This window comes from Staurois parvus, unplaced genomic scaffold (assembly GCF_062004578.1).
Source record: "Staurois parvus isolate SC_StPar_1 unplaced genomic scaffold, SC_StPar_1.0 ptg002990l, whole genome shotgun sequence".
Classification (NCBI taxonomy): domain Eukaryota; kingdom Metazoa; phylum Chordata; class Amphibia; order Anura; family Ranidae; genus Staurois; species Staurois parvus.
In genome coordinates, this window is record NW_028320786.1 from 55,465 (window position 1) to 72,055 (window position 16,591).

General features: G+C 48.0%; 1 protein-coding gene across 1 annotated transcript; it reads right to left on the minus strand.

Annotated features, from left to right (window-relative positions):
- Nucleotides 1-3,836: 3,836 nt before the first annotated feature.
- On the minus strand, nt 3,837-13,755 carry LOC149428747 (GTP cyclohydrolase 1; the record flags this gene model as incomplete). The annotated part of the gene is made up of 3 exons (XM_089667053.1): nt 3,837-7,339; nt 8,806-8,890; nt 13,724-13,755. Coding segments are annotated over 3 exons (244 nt in total), but the record flags the coding sequence as incomplete, so codon positions are not given.
- Nucleotides 13,756-16,591: the final 2,836 nt, after the last annotated feature.

Sequence of the window (16,591 nt, forward strand, 5' to 3'; positions counted from 1 at the left end):
ACCAATGATGGGACACTATTCCTCCCACTGACACCAATGATGGGACACTATTACTCCCATTGATACCAATGATGGGACACTATTCCTCCCGCTGACACCAATGATGGGACACTATTCCTCCCACTGACACCAATGACGGGGCACTATTCCTCCCACTGACACCAATGACGGGGCACCATTCCTCCCACTGACACCAATGATGGGACACTATTCCTCCCACTGACACCAATGATGGGACACTATTCCTCCCACTGACACCAATGATGGGGCACTATTCCTCCCGCTGACACCAATGATGGGGCACTATTGCTCCCGCTGACACCAATGATGGGGCACTATTCCTCCCGCTGACACCAATGACGGGGTACTATTACTCCCGCTGACACCAATGACGGGGCACTATTCCTCTCGCTGACACCAATGACGGGACACTATTCCTCCCGCTGACTCCAATGACGGGACACTATTCCTCCCGCTGACACCAATGATGGGGCACTATTCCTCCCACTGACATCAATGACGGGGCACTATTCCTCCCACTGACACCAATGATGGGACACTATTCCTCCCACTGACACCAATGATGGGGCACTATTCCTCCCACTGACACCAATGACGGGGCACTATTCCTCCCACTGACACCAATGACGGGGCACTATTCCTCCCACTGATACCAATGACGGGGCACTATTCCTCCCACTGACACCAATGATGGGGCACTATTCCTCCCACTGACACCAATGACGGGGTACTATTCCTCCCACTGTACTGTTACTATAAATGGGCTGTTACTATGAATGGGCTGTTATTACGAATGGACTGAAGTCTGAAGAACAGTAAACTGGCCCTTTGTTTAGAACGTTTGGGGACCCCAGTGATAGGCCGACACAAAGTGGCACATAATTGTGAAATGGAAGGAAAATGAGAAATGGTTTCCAACATTTGTGACCAATAAATCTGTGAGAAGTGTGGCGACATTTGTATTCGGCCCCCCGGAGTCAATACTTTGTAGGACCCCCTTTGGCTGCCATTCCAGCTGCCAGTCTTTTTGGGGATGTCTCTTTGCACATCTAGAGAGGGACATTTCTGCCCGTCCTTCTTTGCAGAATCCCTCAAGCTGTCAGATTGGATGGAGGGCGTCTGGGAACAGCAATTTTCAGGTCTGGCCACAGATTCTCCATTGGATTTGGGTCTGGACTGTGACTGGGCCATTCTAACACATGAAGATGCTTTGATCGGAACCATTCCATTGTAGGTCTGGCTGGATGTTTCGGGTCGTTGTCCTGCTGAAAGGGGAACCTCCGCCCCGGTCTCAAGTCTTCTGCAGACTGACAGGTTTTCTTCTAAGATTGCCCTGTATTTGGCTCCATCCATCTTCCCATCAACTCTGACCAGCTTCCCTGTCCCTGCTGAAGAAAAGCATCCCCACCACATGATGCTGCCACCACCATGTTTCACGGTGGGGATGATGTGTTCAGGGGGATGGGCAGTGTTAATTTTCCCCCCACACATAGCGTTTTGCTTTTAGGCCGTAAAGTCCCATGTTGGTCTCCTCTGACCAGAGCCCCTTCTTCCTTGTTTGCTGTGTCCCCCACATGGCTTCTCACAAACTGCAAACGGGACTTCTTATGGCTTTCCTCCAACAATGGCTTCTTCTTGTCACTCTTCCATAAAGGCCAGATTTGTGGACGACTAATAGTTGTCCTGAGGACAGATTCTCTCCCCTGAGCTGTGATCTCTGCAGCTCCTCCAGAGCTCCCATGAGCCTCTTGGCTGCTTCTCTGATGAATGCTCTCCTTGCCGGGCTGGTCAGTTTAGGTGGACGGCCATGTCCTGGTAGGTTGGCAGTTGTGCCGTACTCCTCCCATGTTCGGATGATGGATTGAACACAGAGCTCCGTGAGATGGGCAAAGCTTGGGAGATTGTTTTATATCCTAACCCTGCTTTACACTTCTCCACAACTTTATCCCTGACCTGTCTGGTGTGTTCCTTGGCTTTCATGGTGCTGTTTGTTCACTAATTAGGTGACTTCTGAAGGCAATTGGTTCCACTAGATTGTAGTTAGGGGGATCAGCGTAAAGGGGGCCGAATACAAATGCCGCCACACTTCTCACAGATTTATTGGTCACAAAAGTTGGAAACCATTTCTAATTTTCCTTCCACTTCACAATTATGTGCCACTTTGTGTCCATCACATCCAATCCTGATAGATACATTGTAACATGACAACATGGGGGACATATCAGGGGGGAGAATACATTGTAACATGACAACATGGGGGACATATCAGGGGGGGGGAATACATTGTAACATGACAACATGGGGGACATTTCAGGGGGGAGGGGGGATACATTGTAACATGACAACATGGGGGACATTTCAGGGGGAGGGGGAATACATTGTAACATGACAACATGGGGGACATTTCAGGGGGGGGATACATTGTAACATGACAACATGGGGGACATTTTAGGGGGGGGAATACATTGTAACATGACAACATGGGGGACATTTCAGGGGGGGGATACATTGTAACATGACAACATGGGGGACATTTCAGGGGGGGGGAATACATTGTAACATGACAACATGGGGGACATTTCAGGGGGGAGGGGAATACATTGTAACATGACAACATGGGGGGACATTTCAAGGGGGAGGAGAATACATTGTAACATGACAACATGGGGGACATTTCAGGGGGGGGGAATACATTGTAACATGACAACATGGGGGACATTTCAGGGGGGGGGGGGATACATTGTAACATGACAACATGGGGGACATTTCAGGGGGGAGGGGAATACATTGTAACATGACAACATGGGGGACATTTCAGGGGGGAGGGGAATACATTGTAACATGACAACATGGGGGACATTTCAGGGGGGAGGGGGAATACATTGTAACATGACAACATGGGGGACATTTCAGGGGGGAATACATTGTAACATGACATGGGGGACATTTCGGGGGGGGGGGGAATACATTGTAACATGACAACATGGGGAACATTTCAGGGGGGAATACATTGTAACATGACATGGGGGACATTTCGGGGGGGGGGAATACATTGTAACATGACAACATGGGGGACATTTCAGGGGGGGGAATACATTGTAACATGACAACATGGGGGACATTTCAGGGGGGGGGGAATACATTGTAACATGACAACATGGGGGACATTTCAGGGGAGAATACATTGTAACATGACAACATGGGGGACATTTCAGGGGGGAGGGGAATACATTGTAACATGACAACATGGGGGACATTTCAGGGGGGGGGGATACATTGTAACATGACAACATGGGGGACATTTCAGGGGGGAGGGGGAATACATTGTAACATGACAACATGGGGGACATTTCAGGGGGGAGGGGAATACATTGTAACATGACAACATGGGGGACATTTCAGGGGGGAGGGGGAATACATTGTAACATGACAACATGGGGGACATTTCAGGGGGGATGGGGAATACATTGTAACATGACAACATGGGGGACATTTCAGGGGGGAGGGGAATACATTGTAACATGACAACATGGGGGACATTTCAGGGGGGAGGGGGAATACATTGTAACATGACAACATGGGGGACATTTCGGGGGGGGGGGGATACATTGTAACATGACAACATGGGGGACATTTCAGGGGGGGGGAAATACATTGTAACATGACAACATGGGGGACATTTCAGAAGGAGGGAGACTTCTTCAAGGCACTGTATATAGTAACAGTATCATTTGTATCCATTTTTACGGAGATTCCCTTTACAAGGTGCGATTACTTTGATTGATGATTTGTAGCTCACAGAATGTCGGCACACATGGTGGTCACTGCGCTTTATTAGAAGAACATGAATAGATGGAAACACAATTCATAGAACAATCGTGGAATCTGCAGATTCAGCACATCTCCCCGAAACAGCAAGTTCGTTCTTTGTCCCTAAAGTGACGCAATCGTCCCAAACAACTTCCTCCTGAGTACAATACTGCATATACATTGTATCCCTTCCTCCTGTATATACATTGTATCCCTTCCTCCTGTATATACATTGTATCCCTTCCTCTTGTATATACATCATGTCCACTCATCCTGTATACATGTTGTATCTCTTCCTCCTGTATACATTGTATCCCTTCCTCCTGTATATACATTGTATCCCTTCCTCCTGTATACATTGTATCCCTTCCTCCTGTATATACATTGTATCCCTTCCTCCTGTATACATTGTATCCCTTCCTCCTGTATACATTGTATCCCTTCCTCCTGTATATACATTGTATCCCTTCCTCCTGTATATACATTGTATCCCTTCCTCCTGTATACATTGTATCCCTTCCTCCTGTATACATTGTATCTCTTCCTCCTGTATATACATTGTATCCCTTCCTCCTGTATACATTGTATCCACTCATCCTGTATACATGTTGTATCCCTTCCTCCTGTATACATGTTGTATCTCTTCCTCCTGTATACATTGTATCTCTTCCTCCTGTATATACATTGTATCCCTTCCTCCTGTATATACATTGTATCTCTTCCTCCTGTATACATTGTATCTCTTCCTCCTGTATATACATTGTATCCACTCCTCCTGTATACATTGTATCTCTTCCTCCTGTATATACATTGTATCCCTTCCTCCTGTATACATTGTATCCCTTCCTCCTGTATACATTGTATCCCTTCCTCCTGTATATACATTGTATCCACTCATCCTGTATACATGTTGTATTCCTTCCTCCTGTATACATGTTGTATTCCTTCCTCCTGTATACATCGTATCTCTTCCTCCTGTATATACATTGTATCTCTTCCTCCTGTATATACATTGTATCCCTTCCTCCTGTATATACATTGTATCCACTCATCCTGTATACATGTTGTATCCCTTCCTCCTGTATACATGTTGTATCTCTTCCTCCTGTATATACATTGTATCCCTTCCTCCTGTATACATTGTATCTCTTCCTCCTGTATATACATTGTATCCCTTCCTCCTGTATATACATTGTATCCACTCATCCTGTATATACATTGTATCCACTCCTCCTGTATATACATTGTATCCACTCCTCCTGTATATACATTGTATCCACTCATCCTCGCTCACATTAACTTGGCCTAATTCTGCTTCAGCATGGTATAAATGGCCGCACTTTGCGGCGAGATGCGATTGGCTGGTCTTCGCCTCCTGTGTTCCCACATGACATTTCTATCTGATATAAAACGATTTGAAATCTTAACAAATACAAATGTAACTTTAAAAAAAAAAAAAAAAAAGAAGTTGTGAACATAAAGCACCTCTACGTGTATAAATGCGTCAAGCAACTGCGAAGCTCTGCTTACAGGACCGGCTCACATCATTGCAATGGAAAATGCCGCAACATCTGCATATTGCATATTTAGTTCATTTTCTAATGCATGGCGTTGAAATGTAAAGCAACACAAGATGCGTTTTGCGTGCGTTTGACTTCCTGCGGTCACATGGGACATATGGGCAGGTGATTTGGAAATATTGTGTACTGTGTTTTTAGTGCATTTTCCATTTTTTGACTATAGCAGTGGTGAAGATAGAAACTATGAAGGGCCCCCCTGACCCCTGGCTGGGTCTTTTCCCTCCAAGCCCGGTGGTGGAACATAAGTGCGACCTTTGTGACCCTAGTAGTTCCACTACTGGTGTCAGTTATTTCTTACAAATTTGTTTGGAGCCCCGTTGGGGGGGGGGGGGGCTTTTATGAGATCACAGGTATAAACAGACCTCTGATGTTCCACCTTTGGGACACAAAAAGGAGATGGAGGACACAGACCTCAATCTCCATCTCTGCATTCTCAGCTACACAGAATGAATGGACAGGAAGAGCTCTGCACAGAGGCTTCCCATTCATTCACAAACTGAAGCATAGTAAGCACAGTTTCCTATGCTTCAATTATGAATGGACCGAGTCAGTAATCAGTACCGACCCGACTCTACATTTAGAAAAAGAAGGGGCTGGTAAATTACATATGTAGGCCCCTTTCCTGCTCTTTATCCTGACAGCATCTCCCGCAGCAGCTGGCAAAATGGGGGAATGGGGAACCTGGCAGCACTCTGGGGGAGGGCTGGGAAAGAGCTTGGGGAGGGGGGCACTGGAAAGCAGGACAGGAGGAGCGATGGGGGCAGCTGCATATAGAGGAATCAGTCTCTCTATGTTCCTCCTGCAGCTGCTAAATACTTGCTTCTCCTCCTCTCCCTCCTGCAGGCATTCAGCCTCCTATCCAGGCATACAGGGGGGGGGGCCAGGTCACAATTGCGACCCCTGCAGGTACACCCCTGGACTATATTGCTGATGTTTTTTCCAGAACGCACATAAAATGCAGCAAGCAGGATTTTTTTTTAGAGATGGAAGGCTTTTTCCTCTACTACAACCTGCGGATGTGCAGAGCTTGATCGAATATAATGGAAACGAGTTTTTGTGCGCACATTGCGTGCCGTGATCCTGCGTTGGATCACATAAACCGCCATGGTGTGACCGGGTCCTAAAATGGCTAACACAGAGGAGGGCCGGAGGGAGGGCAGGACCTTTCTGATGTCGCCACGCGTGCCCCCCCCCCCCGGAATAGCTCCTGGCTGGGATAACTAAGTAAATACTAGAACATACACAGACAGCACTGCAGACGATGGAAGATGGATTCTCGAGATGAAACAGACGACCCCTTTAAACGGCGAGTTCATGTTTATAACAGTTTGTGAAGAGAATGCATTAATGGAAACCACCCAAGTCTGAAAATGCTGGTTTCCTGGCTGTCACAGACCTGGAATGCAAATAGGGGCCTCTGAGGTTCCTGCTCTGCACAGACAGCCAGGCCGCTAGCATTTTCAGAGATCAGCAATGGCTGCCCCCCTACTTCTCTTCTTTAAGATTTGGATAGAAGGTGAAGGGTAGAACCTCAGTCAGGCTTTTATTTCTGGCTGTGGCCCCAGCGGGGAGACTTCAGGTGATCATTATTGTCCAATGGGCAGAAGGTTCCTTGGGCTCCTCTCACAGATATGACTACCGGTACCATCACACGGGGACAGACGATGGGGGATGGGTTCTCTGAGACGTCATCTGAACAGTGGATACAGACAAGACAATATAACCAGATGAAGACACGGACGGACAGGACCGGCCAGCAGCACAAGCTCTACAGTACACGGCGTGGGGTTTGGCACTGGAATCAGCTCTTGATTAGGGTCAGGAACTCTTCTCGGGTTTTCGGGTCTTCTCTGAAGACGCCAAGCATGGTACTTGTTACCGTCTTGCTGTTCATTTTCTGGACCCCTCTCATTACCATGCACATGTGACTGGAAAAACAGAAAACACAGCATGTAAGTTACAACAGAACCATGGGGCAAGCTACAGCATGATGGTCTTCAGGAGTAGAGCGTAGGCTGAGGTTCTAGAACAGCCTTTCATAACTAAGGTCCTCCAGAGCAGGGGTGTCAACCTGGCGGGCCCCAGCTGTTCTGAAACTACAAGTCCCATCATGCCTCTGCCTTTGGGAGTCATGCTTGTAACTGTCAGCCTTGCAATGCCTCATGGGACTTGTAGTTTGGCAACAGCTGGAGAGCCGCCAGTTTGACACCCGTGCTCTAGAGGTTCCCAGAGGTTCCTTGAGCATGCAGCAATTTCTGCCTCTCAGATAAGTTCCCACCGACCCCCAATGTAAGGGACGTTCTTCCCACTGATCACCAATGTAAGGGACATTCTTCCCACTGATCACCAATGTAAGGGACATTCTTCCCACTGACCACCAATGTAAGGGACATTCTTCCCACCGACCCCCAATGTAAGGGGCATTCTTCCCACTGATCACCAATGTAAGGGACATTCTTCCCACTGACCCCCCAATGTAAGGGACATTCTTCCCACTGATCACCAATGTAAGGGACATTCTTCCCACTGACCCCCCAATGTAAGGGACATTCTTCCCACTGACCCCCAATGTAAGGGACATTCTTCCCACTGACCCCCAATGTAAGGGACATTCTTCCCACTGACCACCAATGTAAGGGACATTCTTCCCACTGACCCCCCAATGTAAGGGACATTCTTCCCACTGACCCCCAATGTAAGGGACATTCTTCCCACTGACCTCCAATGTAAGGGACATTCTTCCCACTGACCCCCAATGTAAGGGACATTCTTCCCACTGACCCCCAATGTAAGGGACATTCTTCCCACTGACCCCCAATGTAAGGAAGATAAATACTGCTTTATGACCACTAGCCGGAGCTGCTGATTGTAGGAGATAAACATATTAGGCACATTACAGGGGAGTATTTGCGTCGCTGGGTGAATGCTGTGAATGCTGGGTGAATGCTGTGAATGCTGGGTGAATGCTGGGTGAATGCTGTGAATGCTGGGTGAATGCTGTGAATGCTGGGTGAATGCTGTGTGAATGCTGTGAATGCTGGGTGAATGCTGTGAATGCTGGGTGAATGCTGTGAATGCTGGGTGAATGCTGTGTGAATGCTGTGAATGCTGGGTGAATGCTGTGAATGCTGGGTGAATGCTGTGTGAATGCTGTGAATGCTGGGTGAATGCTGGGTGAATGCTGTGAATGCTGGGTGAATGCTGTGAATGCTGGGTGAATGCTGGGTGAATGCTGTGAATGCTGGGTGAATGCTGTGAATGCTGTGAATGCTGAGACATTCGCACATAGGTCTGTAAAACAGACAAAAGCTGCATTTACATAACTGCCACAATTTTGAATAAGTTCCATTCCTGATTTGATACATTTGGGTTTCAGGAAGTAGAGGGCACTTACGTGGCTTCTATGACCACGCCCACACCGGCGGGCTGTAAGGCTTCTGTAATTGCGATGGCGATCTGTTTGGTAAGGCGTTCTTGAACTGCAGGGAAAAAAAATAGAAATAATTATGAAATGTAAAATGCTTCGTCTTTGTATAAATTCCACTTCGAAGCGACAATCCCAACCCCCCACCCAGTTACAGTGCAGGTGACCCTGCTTCTGCTCCGTACATTCCGAGCCCGGCTGTGTCTGTCATATACATATATGTATGAAATCTGTACTAGAAAGTGTATAATTATGAGCGGCTCGATAAGTCAGCAGCGGGAGGGGGGGGGGCTCTATGTGCATTTTGTATTTATAAAATTTGGCAAAATGACAAACTCCACCCCCTACCCTCCTGCCTACAGCTACAGGGGGTATATAGTCATTTCAATTAATACAGAGTGGGGGCTCCCCTTAATATTCTCCTAGACCGGGGGAGAGAGCCGCAGGACTACAAGTTCCATCAAGCCTCTGCAAGTCATAGCTGTAACTGTCAGTTTTGTAATCTTTGCAATGCCTCATGGGAAATGTAGTTCAAAACAGCTAGAGAGCAGCAGGTTGCCCACCCCTGGCATAGACCCTTCTCCAGCCTCGGTGGTCAGCATCCACCCCTCCTTCCTGGAGCATACCAGGCCAACTGCCTTTCAGCACTGGGAGGGGGTTCCATGCTTTGCCTCCCTCCCCCCTTGCAAAGCACCTAAATCCAAGTGTTGGGGGGACAAAAGTTTCTCTTTCTCCCCACATCCTGTACCCCAAAGAGGTGGGGTAATGGCACAATAGGAGGGGGGGGGTTATGGTGGAATATGAAAATATGGAAGCCGTAGTTATAAATAAGGCAATAACCAGATATCTGCAAGGGGGATGACCCCCAGGGGTGACACCAATATTTGGGGGAGCACATGCTTACACTGGTCTGTGTGCACTGCCAAGTAAAAGGAGGGGGAAACAACTGCATGGGCTCAATATTAGGTTCCCCCCCCCCTTTTTTTGGGTTTTAGGGTCCCATGTACGTCTCGCTGTCATCTCGGCACTTTGCGGCAGGTACATGAAATCTTACGCAGGACATACATGGATCGAATGCCAAAATCATTTTCTTTGCAAAAACCGTAACTATGAATTTTCAGTCGAATTTTACACCATTAGTGGGCTGCAGCAATGGACGAGTTCTGTGCAGCCGTCAAATCTGAGTTATGGGGCGTGGAGGAAACATGGAAACAAAGACATGTATAATCAAGGATGGGAGAATCGTGCGAGAAATATAAATCAAAAAAGAAACGAGCGCGAGCTGGAAAGATAAAAGATTCTTGGCCACGAAAAGCCTTTTCTTTAGCAACATGAGGTGAATCTGAAGGCTTGGTTGGTCAAATTTCAAAACCAATCGTGGTGCCAACGGGTGACAAACTGCACAAATCTTCAGATTTTCTAAAGAAAATTTGTTCAGAATTAAATCCATGAAATGGCCTGAATTACATACACGATATTGCCAAAGTATTGTCCCCGCCCTCCAATCATGTGATTCAGGTGTTCCAATCCCCTCCCAGTCATGTGATTCAGGTGTTCCAATCCCCTCCCAGTCATGTGATTCAGGTGTTCCAATCCCCTCCCAGTCATGTGATTCAGGTGTTCCAATCCCCTCCCAGTCATGTGATGCAGATGTTCCAATCCCCTCCCAGTCATGTGATGCAGGTGTTCCAATCCCCTCCATATCATGTGATGCAGGTGTTCCAATCCCCTCCATATCATGTGATTCAGGTGTTCCAAATCCCCTCCCAGTCATGTGATTCAGGTGTTCCAATCCCCTCCCAGTCATGTGATTCAGGTGTTCCAATCCCCTCCCAGTCATGTGATGCAGGTGTTCCAATCCCCTCCATATCATGTGATGCAGGTGTTCCAATCCCCTCCCAATCATGTGATTCAGGTGTTCCAATCCCCTCCATATCATGTGATGCAGGTGTTCCAATCCCTTCCTAATCATTTGATGCAGGTGTTCCAATCCCCTCCATATCATGTGATTCAGGTGTTCCAATCCCCTCCATATCATGTGATTCAGGTGTTCCAATCCCCTCCCAGTCATGTGATTCAGGTGTTCCAATCCCCTCCCAGTCATGTGATTCAGGTGTTCCAATCCCTCCCAGTCATGTGATTCAGGTGTTCCAATCCCCTCCCAGTCATGTGATTCAGGTGTTCCAATCCCCTCCCAGTCATGTGATGCAGGTGTTCCAATCCCCTCCCAATCATGTGATGCAGGTGTTCCAATCCCCTCCCAATCATGTGATGCAGGTGTTTCAATCCCCTCCATATCATGTGATGCAGGTGTTCCAATCCCTTCCTAATCATTTGATGCAGGTGTTCCAATCCCCTCCCAGTCATGTGATTCAGGTGTTCCAATCCCCTCCCAATCATGTGAATCAGGTGTTCCAATCCCCTTCATATCATGTGATTCAGGTGTTCCAATCCCCTCCATATCATGTGATTCAGGTGTTCCGATCCCCTCCATATCATGTGATTCAGGTGTTCCGATCCCCTCCATATCATGTGATTCAGGTGTTCCGATCCCCTCCATATCATGTGATTCAGGTGTTCCAATCCCCTCCATATCATGTGATTCAGGTGTTCCAATCCCCTCCCAATCATGTGATTCAGGTGTTCCAATCCCCTCCATATCATGTGAATCAGGTGTTCCAATCCCCTCCATATCATGTGATTCAGGTGTTCCAATCCCTCCCAATCATGTGATTCAGGTGCTCCAATCCCCTCCATGCACACAGGTGTATACAATCAAGCCCCTAGGCATGCAGACGGCTTCTACAAACATTGGTGAAAGAATGGGTCGCTCTCAGGAGCTCAGTGACTCCAAGCGTGGTCCCGTGATAGGTGGCCACCTGTGCAATAAGTCCATCCGTGACATTTCCTGGCTACTAAATATTCCACGCTCAACTGTTAGTGGGATTATAACAAAGTGGAAGCCACTGGGAACAACAGCCACTCAGCCACCAAGTGGTAGGCCACGTCACATGACAGGGCGGGGTCAGCGCATGCTGAAGCGCACAGTGCGCAGAAGTCGCCAACTGTCTGCAGAGTCAATAGCTAAAGACCTCCAAACTTGGTGTGGCCTTCAGATGAGCCCAACAACAGTGCGTAGAGAGCTTCATGGAATGGGTTTCCATGGCCGAGCAGCTGCATCCAAGCCTTCCATCACCAAGTGCAATGCAAAGCGTCGGATGTCGTGGTGTAAAGCACGCCGCCACTGGACTCTAGAGCAGGGGAGGCGTGTTCTCTGGAGTGACCAATCACGCTTCTCTATCTGGCAATCTGATGGATGTGTTTGGGTTTGGCGGTGGCCAGGAGAACGGTACTTGCCTGACTGCATTGTGCCAAGTGTAAAGGTTTGGTGGAGGGGGGATTATTTTTCAGGGGTTGGGCTTGGCCCCCTAGTTCCAGTGAAGGGAACTCTTAAGGCGACATTTTGGACAATTTCATGCTCCCAACTTTGTGGGAAGAGTTTGTGGATGGCCCTTCCTGTTCCAACATGAGTGCCCACCAGTGCACAAAGCAAGGTCCATAAAGACATGGAGGAGCCAGTTTGGGGTGGAGGAACCTGACTGTCCTGCACAGAGTCCTGACCTCAACCCCATAGAACACCTTTGGGATGAATTAGAGCGGAGACTGCGAGCCAGGCCCCCTCCCCCGACATCAGTGCCTGACCTGACAAATGTGCTTCTGGAAGAATGGTCCAACCTTCCCATAGACACCCTCCTAAACCTTGTGGACGGCCTTCCCAGAAGAGTTGAAGCTGTTATAGCTGCAAAGGGCGGGGCCAACTCAATATTGAACCCTACGGACTAAGACTGGGGGGCCATTAAAGGTCATGTGTGTGGGAAGGTCGGCGGCCCAATACTTGGGGCAATATAGTGTATATACGAGGGGGGGGAGGGGGGGGACCAATACTTGGGGCAATATAGTGTATATTCTGGCAAAAGGTCTGTTTGATGCTGATGTTGGGCAATGTAGTGCTTCTGGGAAGGATCTATTGGTTTCCCTTGTGTTAGGGGGAGGGGAATCTACTGTTGAAGGAGGAGGGTCTATTGTTGCTGGGCGAAGGGGGGGTATTTTGTACTGAGGGATCTGTTGTTGGCTGCGGGTAATCTACTGCCTTTCTTGTTATCATTTACAAATTCTAGACGTCATGTGTGGGAAGGCCGGGGCCCAATACTGGGGCAATACAGTGTAGATCAGCCCTGAGCTGCCAGACAGAGAAGCAGGAAAGAGAAAATAACAATCTGCGTTTCTTTCCATCTTAGATCCAGAAATAAACTCCATGGTGACCCGTCGCCTCCATGTGACGTCATCTCGTATGTCTTTAAAGGGCAGCTGTCAGGACAATTAATATCCACATAAAGGGCAACGCGCCCCATCATGGCTAGATCTCGGCCCTGGCCAGGTGACCTGCCATACAGTCACCGTGACCCCAACTACTCATCATACTCCCCACCCCCCTCTATCTAATCGAAAGGATACAATGTAACAATGAGGTGACGGACAGGAAGTGATCTATGGTGTCACTGGCAGAAGACTGATCTGCAGCGTTAAACCCCGAAGATGAATCCTCGATGGAATCCTCTGTATGGACCGGGACCGGTACCGGCATCCTTCATCCGCGGGTTTGGTGTTGCAGATCGGTTTACTTCACTTGCAATATCTATAAATCCAGTTTGGGGGGGTTCTGGTGGGGGGGAGAAGGGAAGGGGGGGGGGTTCTGGCGGGGGGGAGAAGGGAAGGAGGGGGGGGAGAAGGGAAGGGGGGGGGGGTTCTGGCGGGGGGGAGAAGGGGAGGGGGGGTGAGTACTGGGGGCTCAGCAGGAAGGGAGGAATGTTGTGACATCGCCGCTCACCTTGCAGTCTCCTGCTGTAGATTTCCACAATCCTACAGGAAACAGAAATGATAGTTTTTGTTACTTTGATACATCGAAGTTTATTCTGACAGATCGATAGAGCCGGTATGTAATCGTGGGGCTGAACACCCGACTATCGATTGTACAGATCATGAGACTCCGTGTCACTGCCCCACCCCCGTCTTCTCACTGGACTTCCAGTGAGCACTGGCAGTGTGGTAACACCCACCTGCAGCTCTCTATCCTATGAACCGACCTATGAACTCAGCACAGGGATGGTGGGTACCCCTCATAAAGGGCACAGCGGGGGTACAGATCCGGGAGATCAGCACAGGGATGGTGAGAACCCCTCATAATGGGCACAGCGGGTGTACACAGCCGGGAGCTCAGCACAGGGATGGTGGGAACCCCTCATAATGGGCACAGTGGGCGTACACAGCCGGGAGCTCAGCACAGGGATGGTGAGAACCCCGCATAATGGGCACAGCGGGTGTACACAGCCGGGAGCTCAGCACAGGGATGGTGGGAACCCCTCATAATGGGCACAGTGGGCGTACACAGCCGGGAGCTCAGCACAGGGATGGTGAGAACCCCGCATAATGGGCACAGCGGGTGTACACAGCCGGGAGCTCAGCACAGGGATGGTGAGAACCCCGCATAATGGGCACAGCGGGGGTACAGATCCGGGAGATCAGCACAGGGATGGTGAGAACCCTCATAATGGGCACAGCGGGTGTACAGATCCGGGAGATCAGCACAGGGATGGTGGGAACCCCTCATAATGGGCACAGCGGGGGTACAGACCCAGGAACTCAGCACAGGGATGATGGGAGCCCCTCATAAAGGGCACAGCGGGGGTACAGACCCAGGAACTCAGCACAGGGATGATGGGAGCCCCTCATAAAGGGCACATCGGGGTACAGACCCGGGAGCTCAGCACAGGGATGATGGGAGCCCCTCATAAAGGGCACAGCGGGGGTACAGACCCGGGAGCTCAGCCAGTACAATCAGGGTTTATACAACAGAAGAAACCAATGAACCCAACCCACCGCGGACCAATCATATCTGTCTTTCCTCCACTAGCAATCTTTCATTGGTTGATTTGGGTTCCTAAATTTCAGTCTCAATAATACATTTTTATTCTCTATAATAATTTAGTAAAATGTATATTTTTCTTCTTTCTGTAGATTTTTGCTCACCCCCCCCCCCCCCCATCACCCCTCCCCCCCCCCCCCCGACACGTCATACAGTAAAAAGGCGAATTTTCCGTATTTCTGGTTAATCCTCACAAACGTTCGTCTTCCGCTCCTCTGGCCGCGAGCCTTCGCTATACTAAATGTCAAATTTAATTGGAAAAAAAAAAAGTCAGCGCTGCGTCTTCAAAATGCTGGAGGAAGATAAATTCCAAATCTCCCGCAAATAATCCTCTGTGCAGCGCTGTGATAACTCCGGAACGCGGGAGTTCCGGGCGGGGAAAAGGTCTCTAATTAGTGTGAAACTGTTACTTAAAGGGGAACTGCGATCGCTCCGTAATCATTTTTGTATAATGTGTATAATACATAAGGGGGGATATGATCTCCATGTATAATACATAAGGGGGGGATATGATCTCCATGTATAATACATAAGGGGGGGATATGATCTCCATGTATAATACATAAGGGGGGGGATATGATCTCCATGTATAATACATAAGGGGGGATATGATCTCCATGTATAATACATAAGGGGGGATATGATCTCCATGTATAATACATAAGGGGGGGATATGACCTCCATGTATAATACATAAGGGGGGGATATGATCTCCATGTATAATACATAAGGGGGGATATGATCTCCATGTATAATACATAAGGGGGATATGATCTCCATGTATAATACATAAGGGGGGGATATGACCTCCATGTATAATACATAAGGGGGGGATATGATCTCCATGTATAATACATAAGGGGGGGATATGATCTCCATGTATAATACATAAGGGGGATATGATCTTCCATGTATAATACATAAGGGGGGATATGATCTCCATGTATAATATATAAGGGGGGGATATGATCTCCATGTATAATACATAAGGGGGATATGATCTCCATGTATAATACATAAGGGGGGATATGATCTCCATGTATAATATATAAGGGGGATATGATCTCCATGTATAATACATAAGGGGGGATATGATCTCCATGTATAATACATAAGGGGGGATATGATCTCCATGTATAATACATAAGGGGGGATATGATCTCCATGTATAATACATAAGGGGGGATATGATCTCCATGTATAATACATAAGGGGGGGATATGATCTCCATGTATAATACATAAGGGGGGATATGATCTCCATGTATAATACATAAGGGGGGATATGATCTCCATGTATAATACATAAGGGGGGATATGATCTCCATGTATAATACATAAGGGGGATATGATCTCCATGTATAATACATAAGGGGGGGGATATGATCTCCATGTATAATACATAAGGGGGGATATGATCTCCATGTATAATACATAAGGGGGGATATGATCTCCATGTATAATACATAAGGGGGATATGATCTCCATGTATAATACATAAGGGGGATATGATCTCCATGTATTAATACATAAGGGGGGATATGATCTCCATGTATAATACATAAGGGGGGATATGATCTCCATGTATAAATACATAAGGGGGGGATATGATCTCCATGTATAATACATAAGGGGGGGGGATATGATCTCCATGTATAATACAGAAGGGGATATGATTCATGTATAATACATAAGGGGGGGGATATGATCTCCATGTATAATACATAAGGGGGGGGGATATGATCTCCATGTATAATACATAAGGGGGATCTCT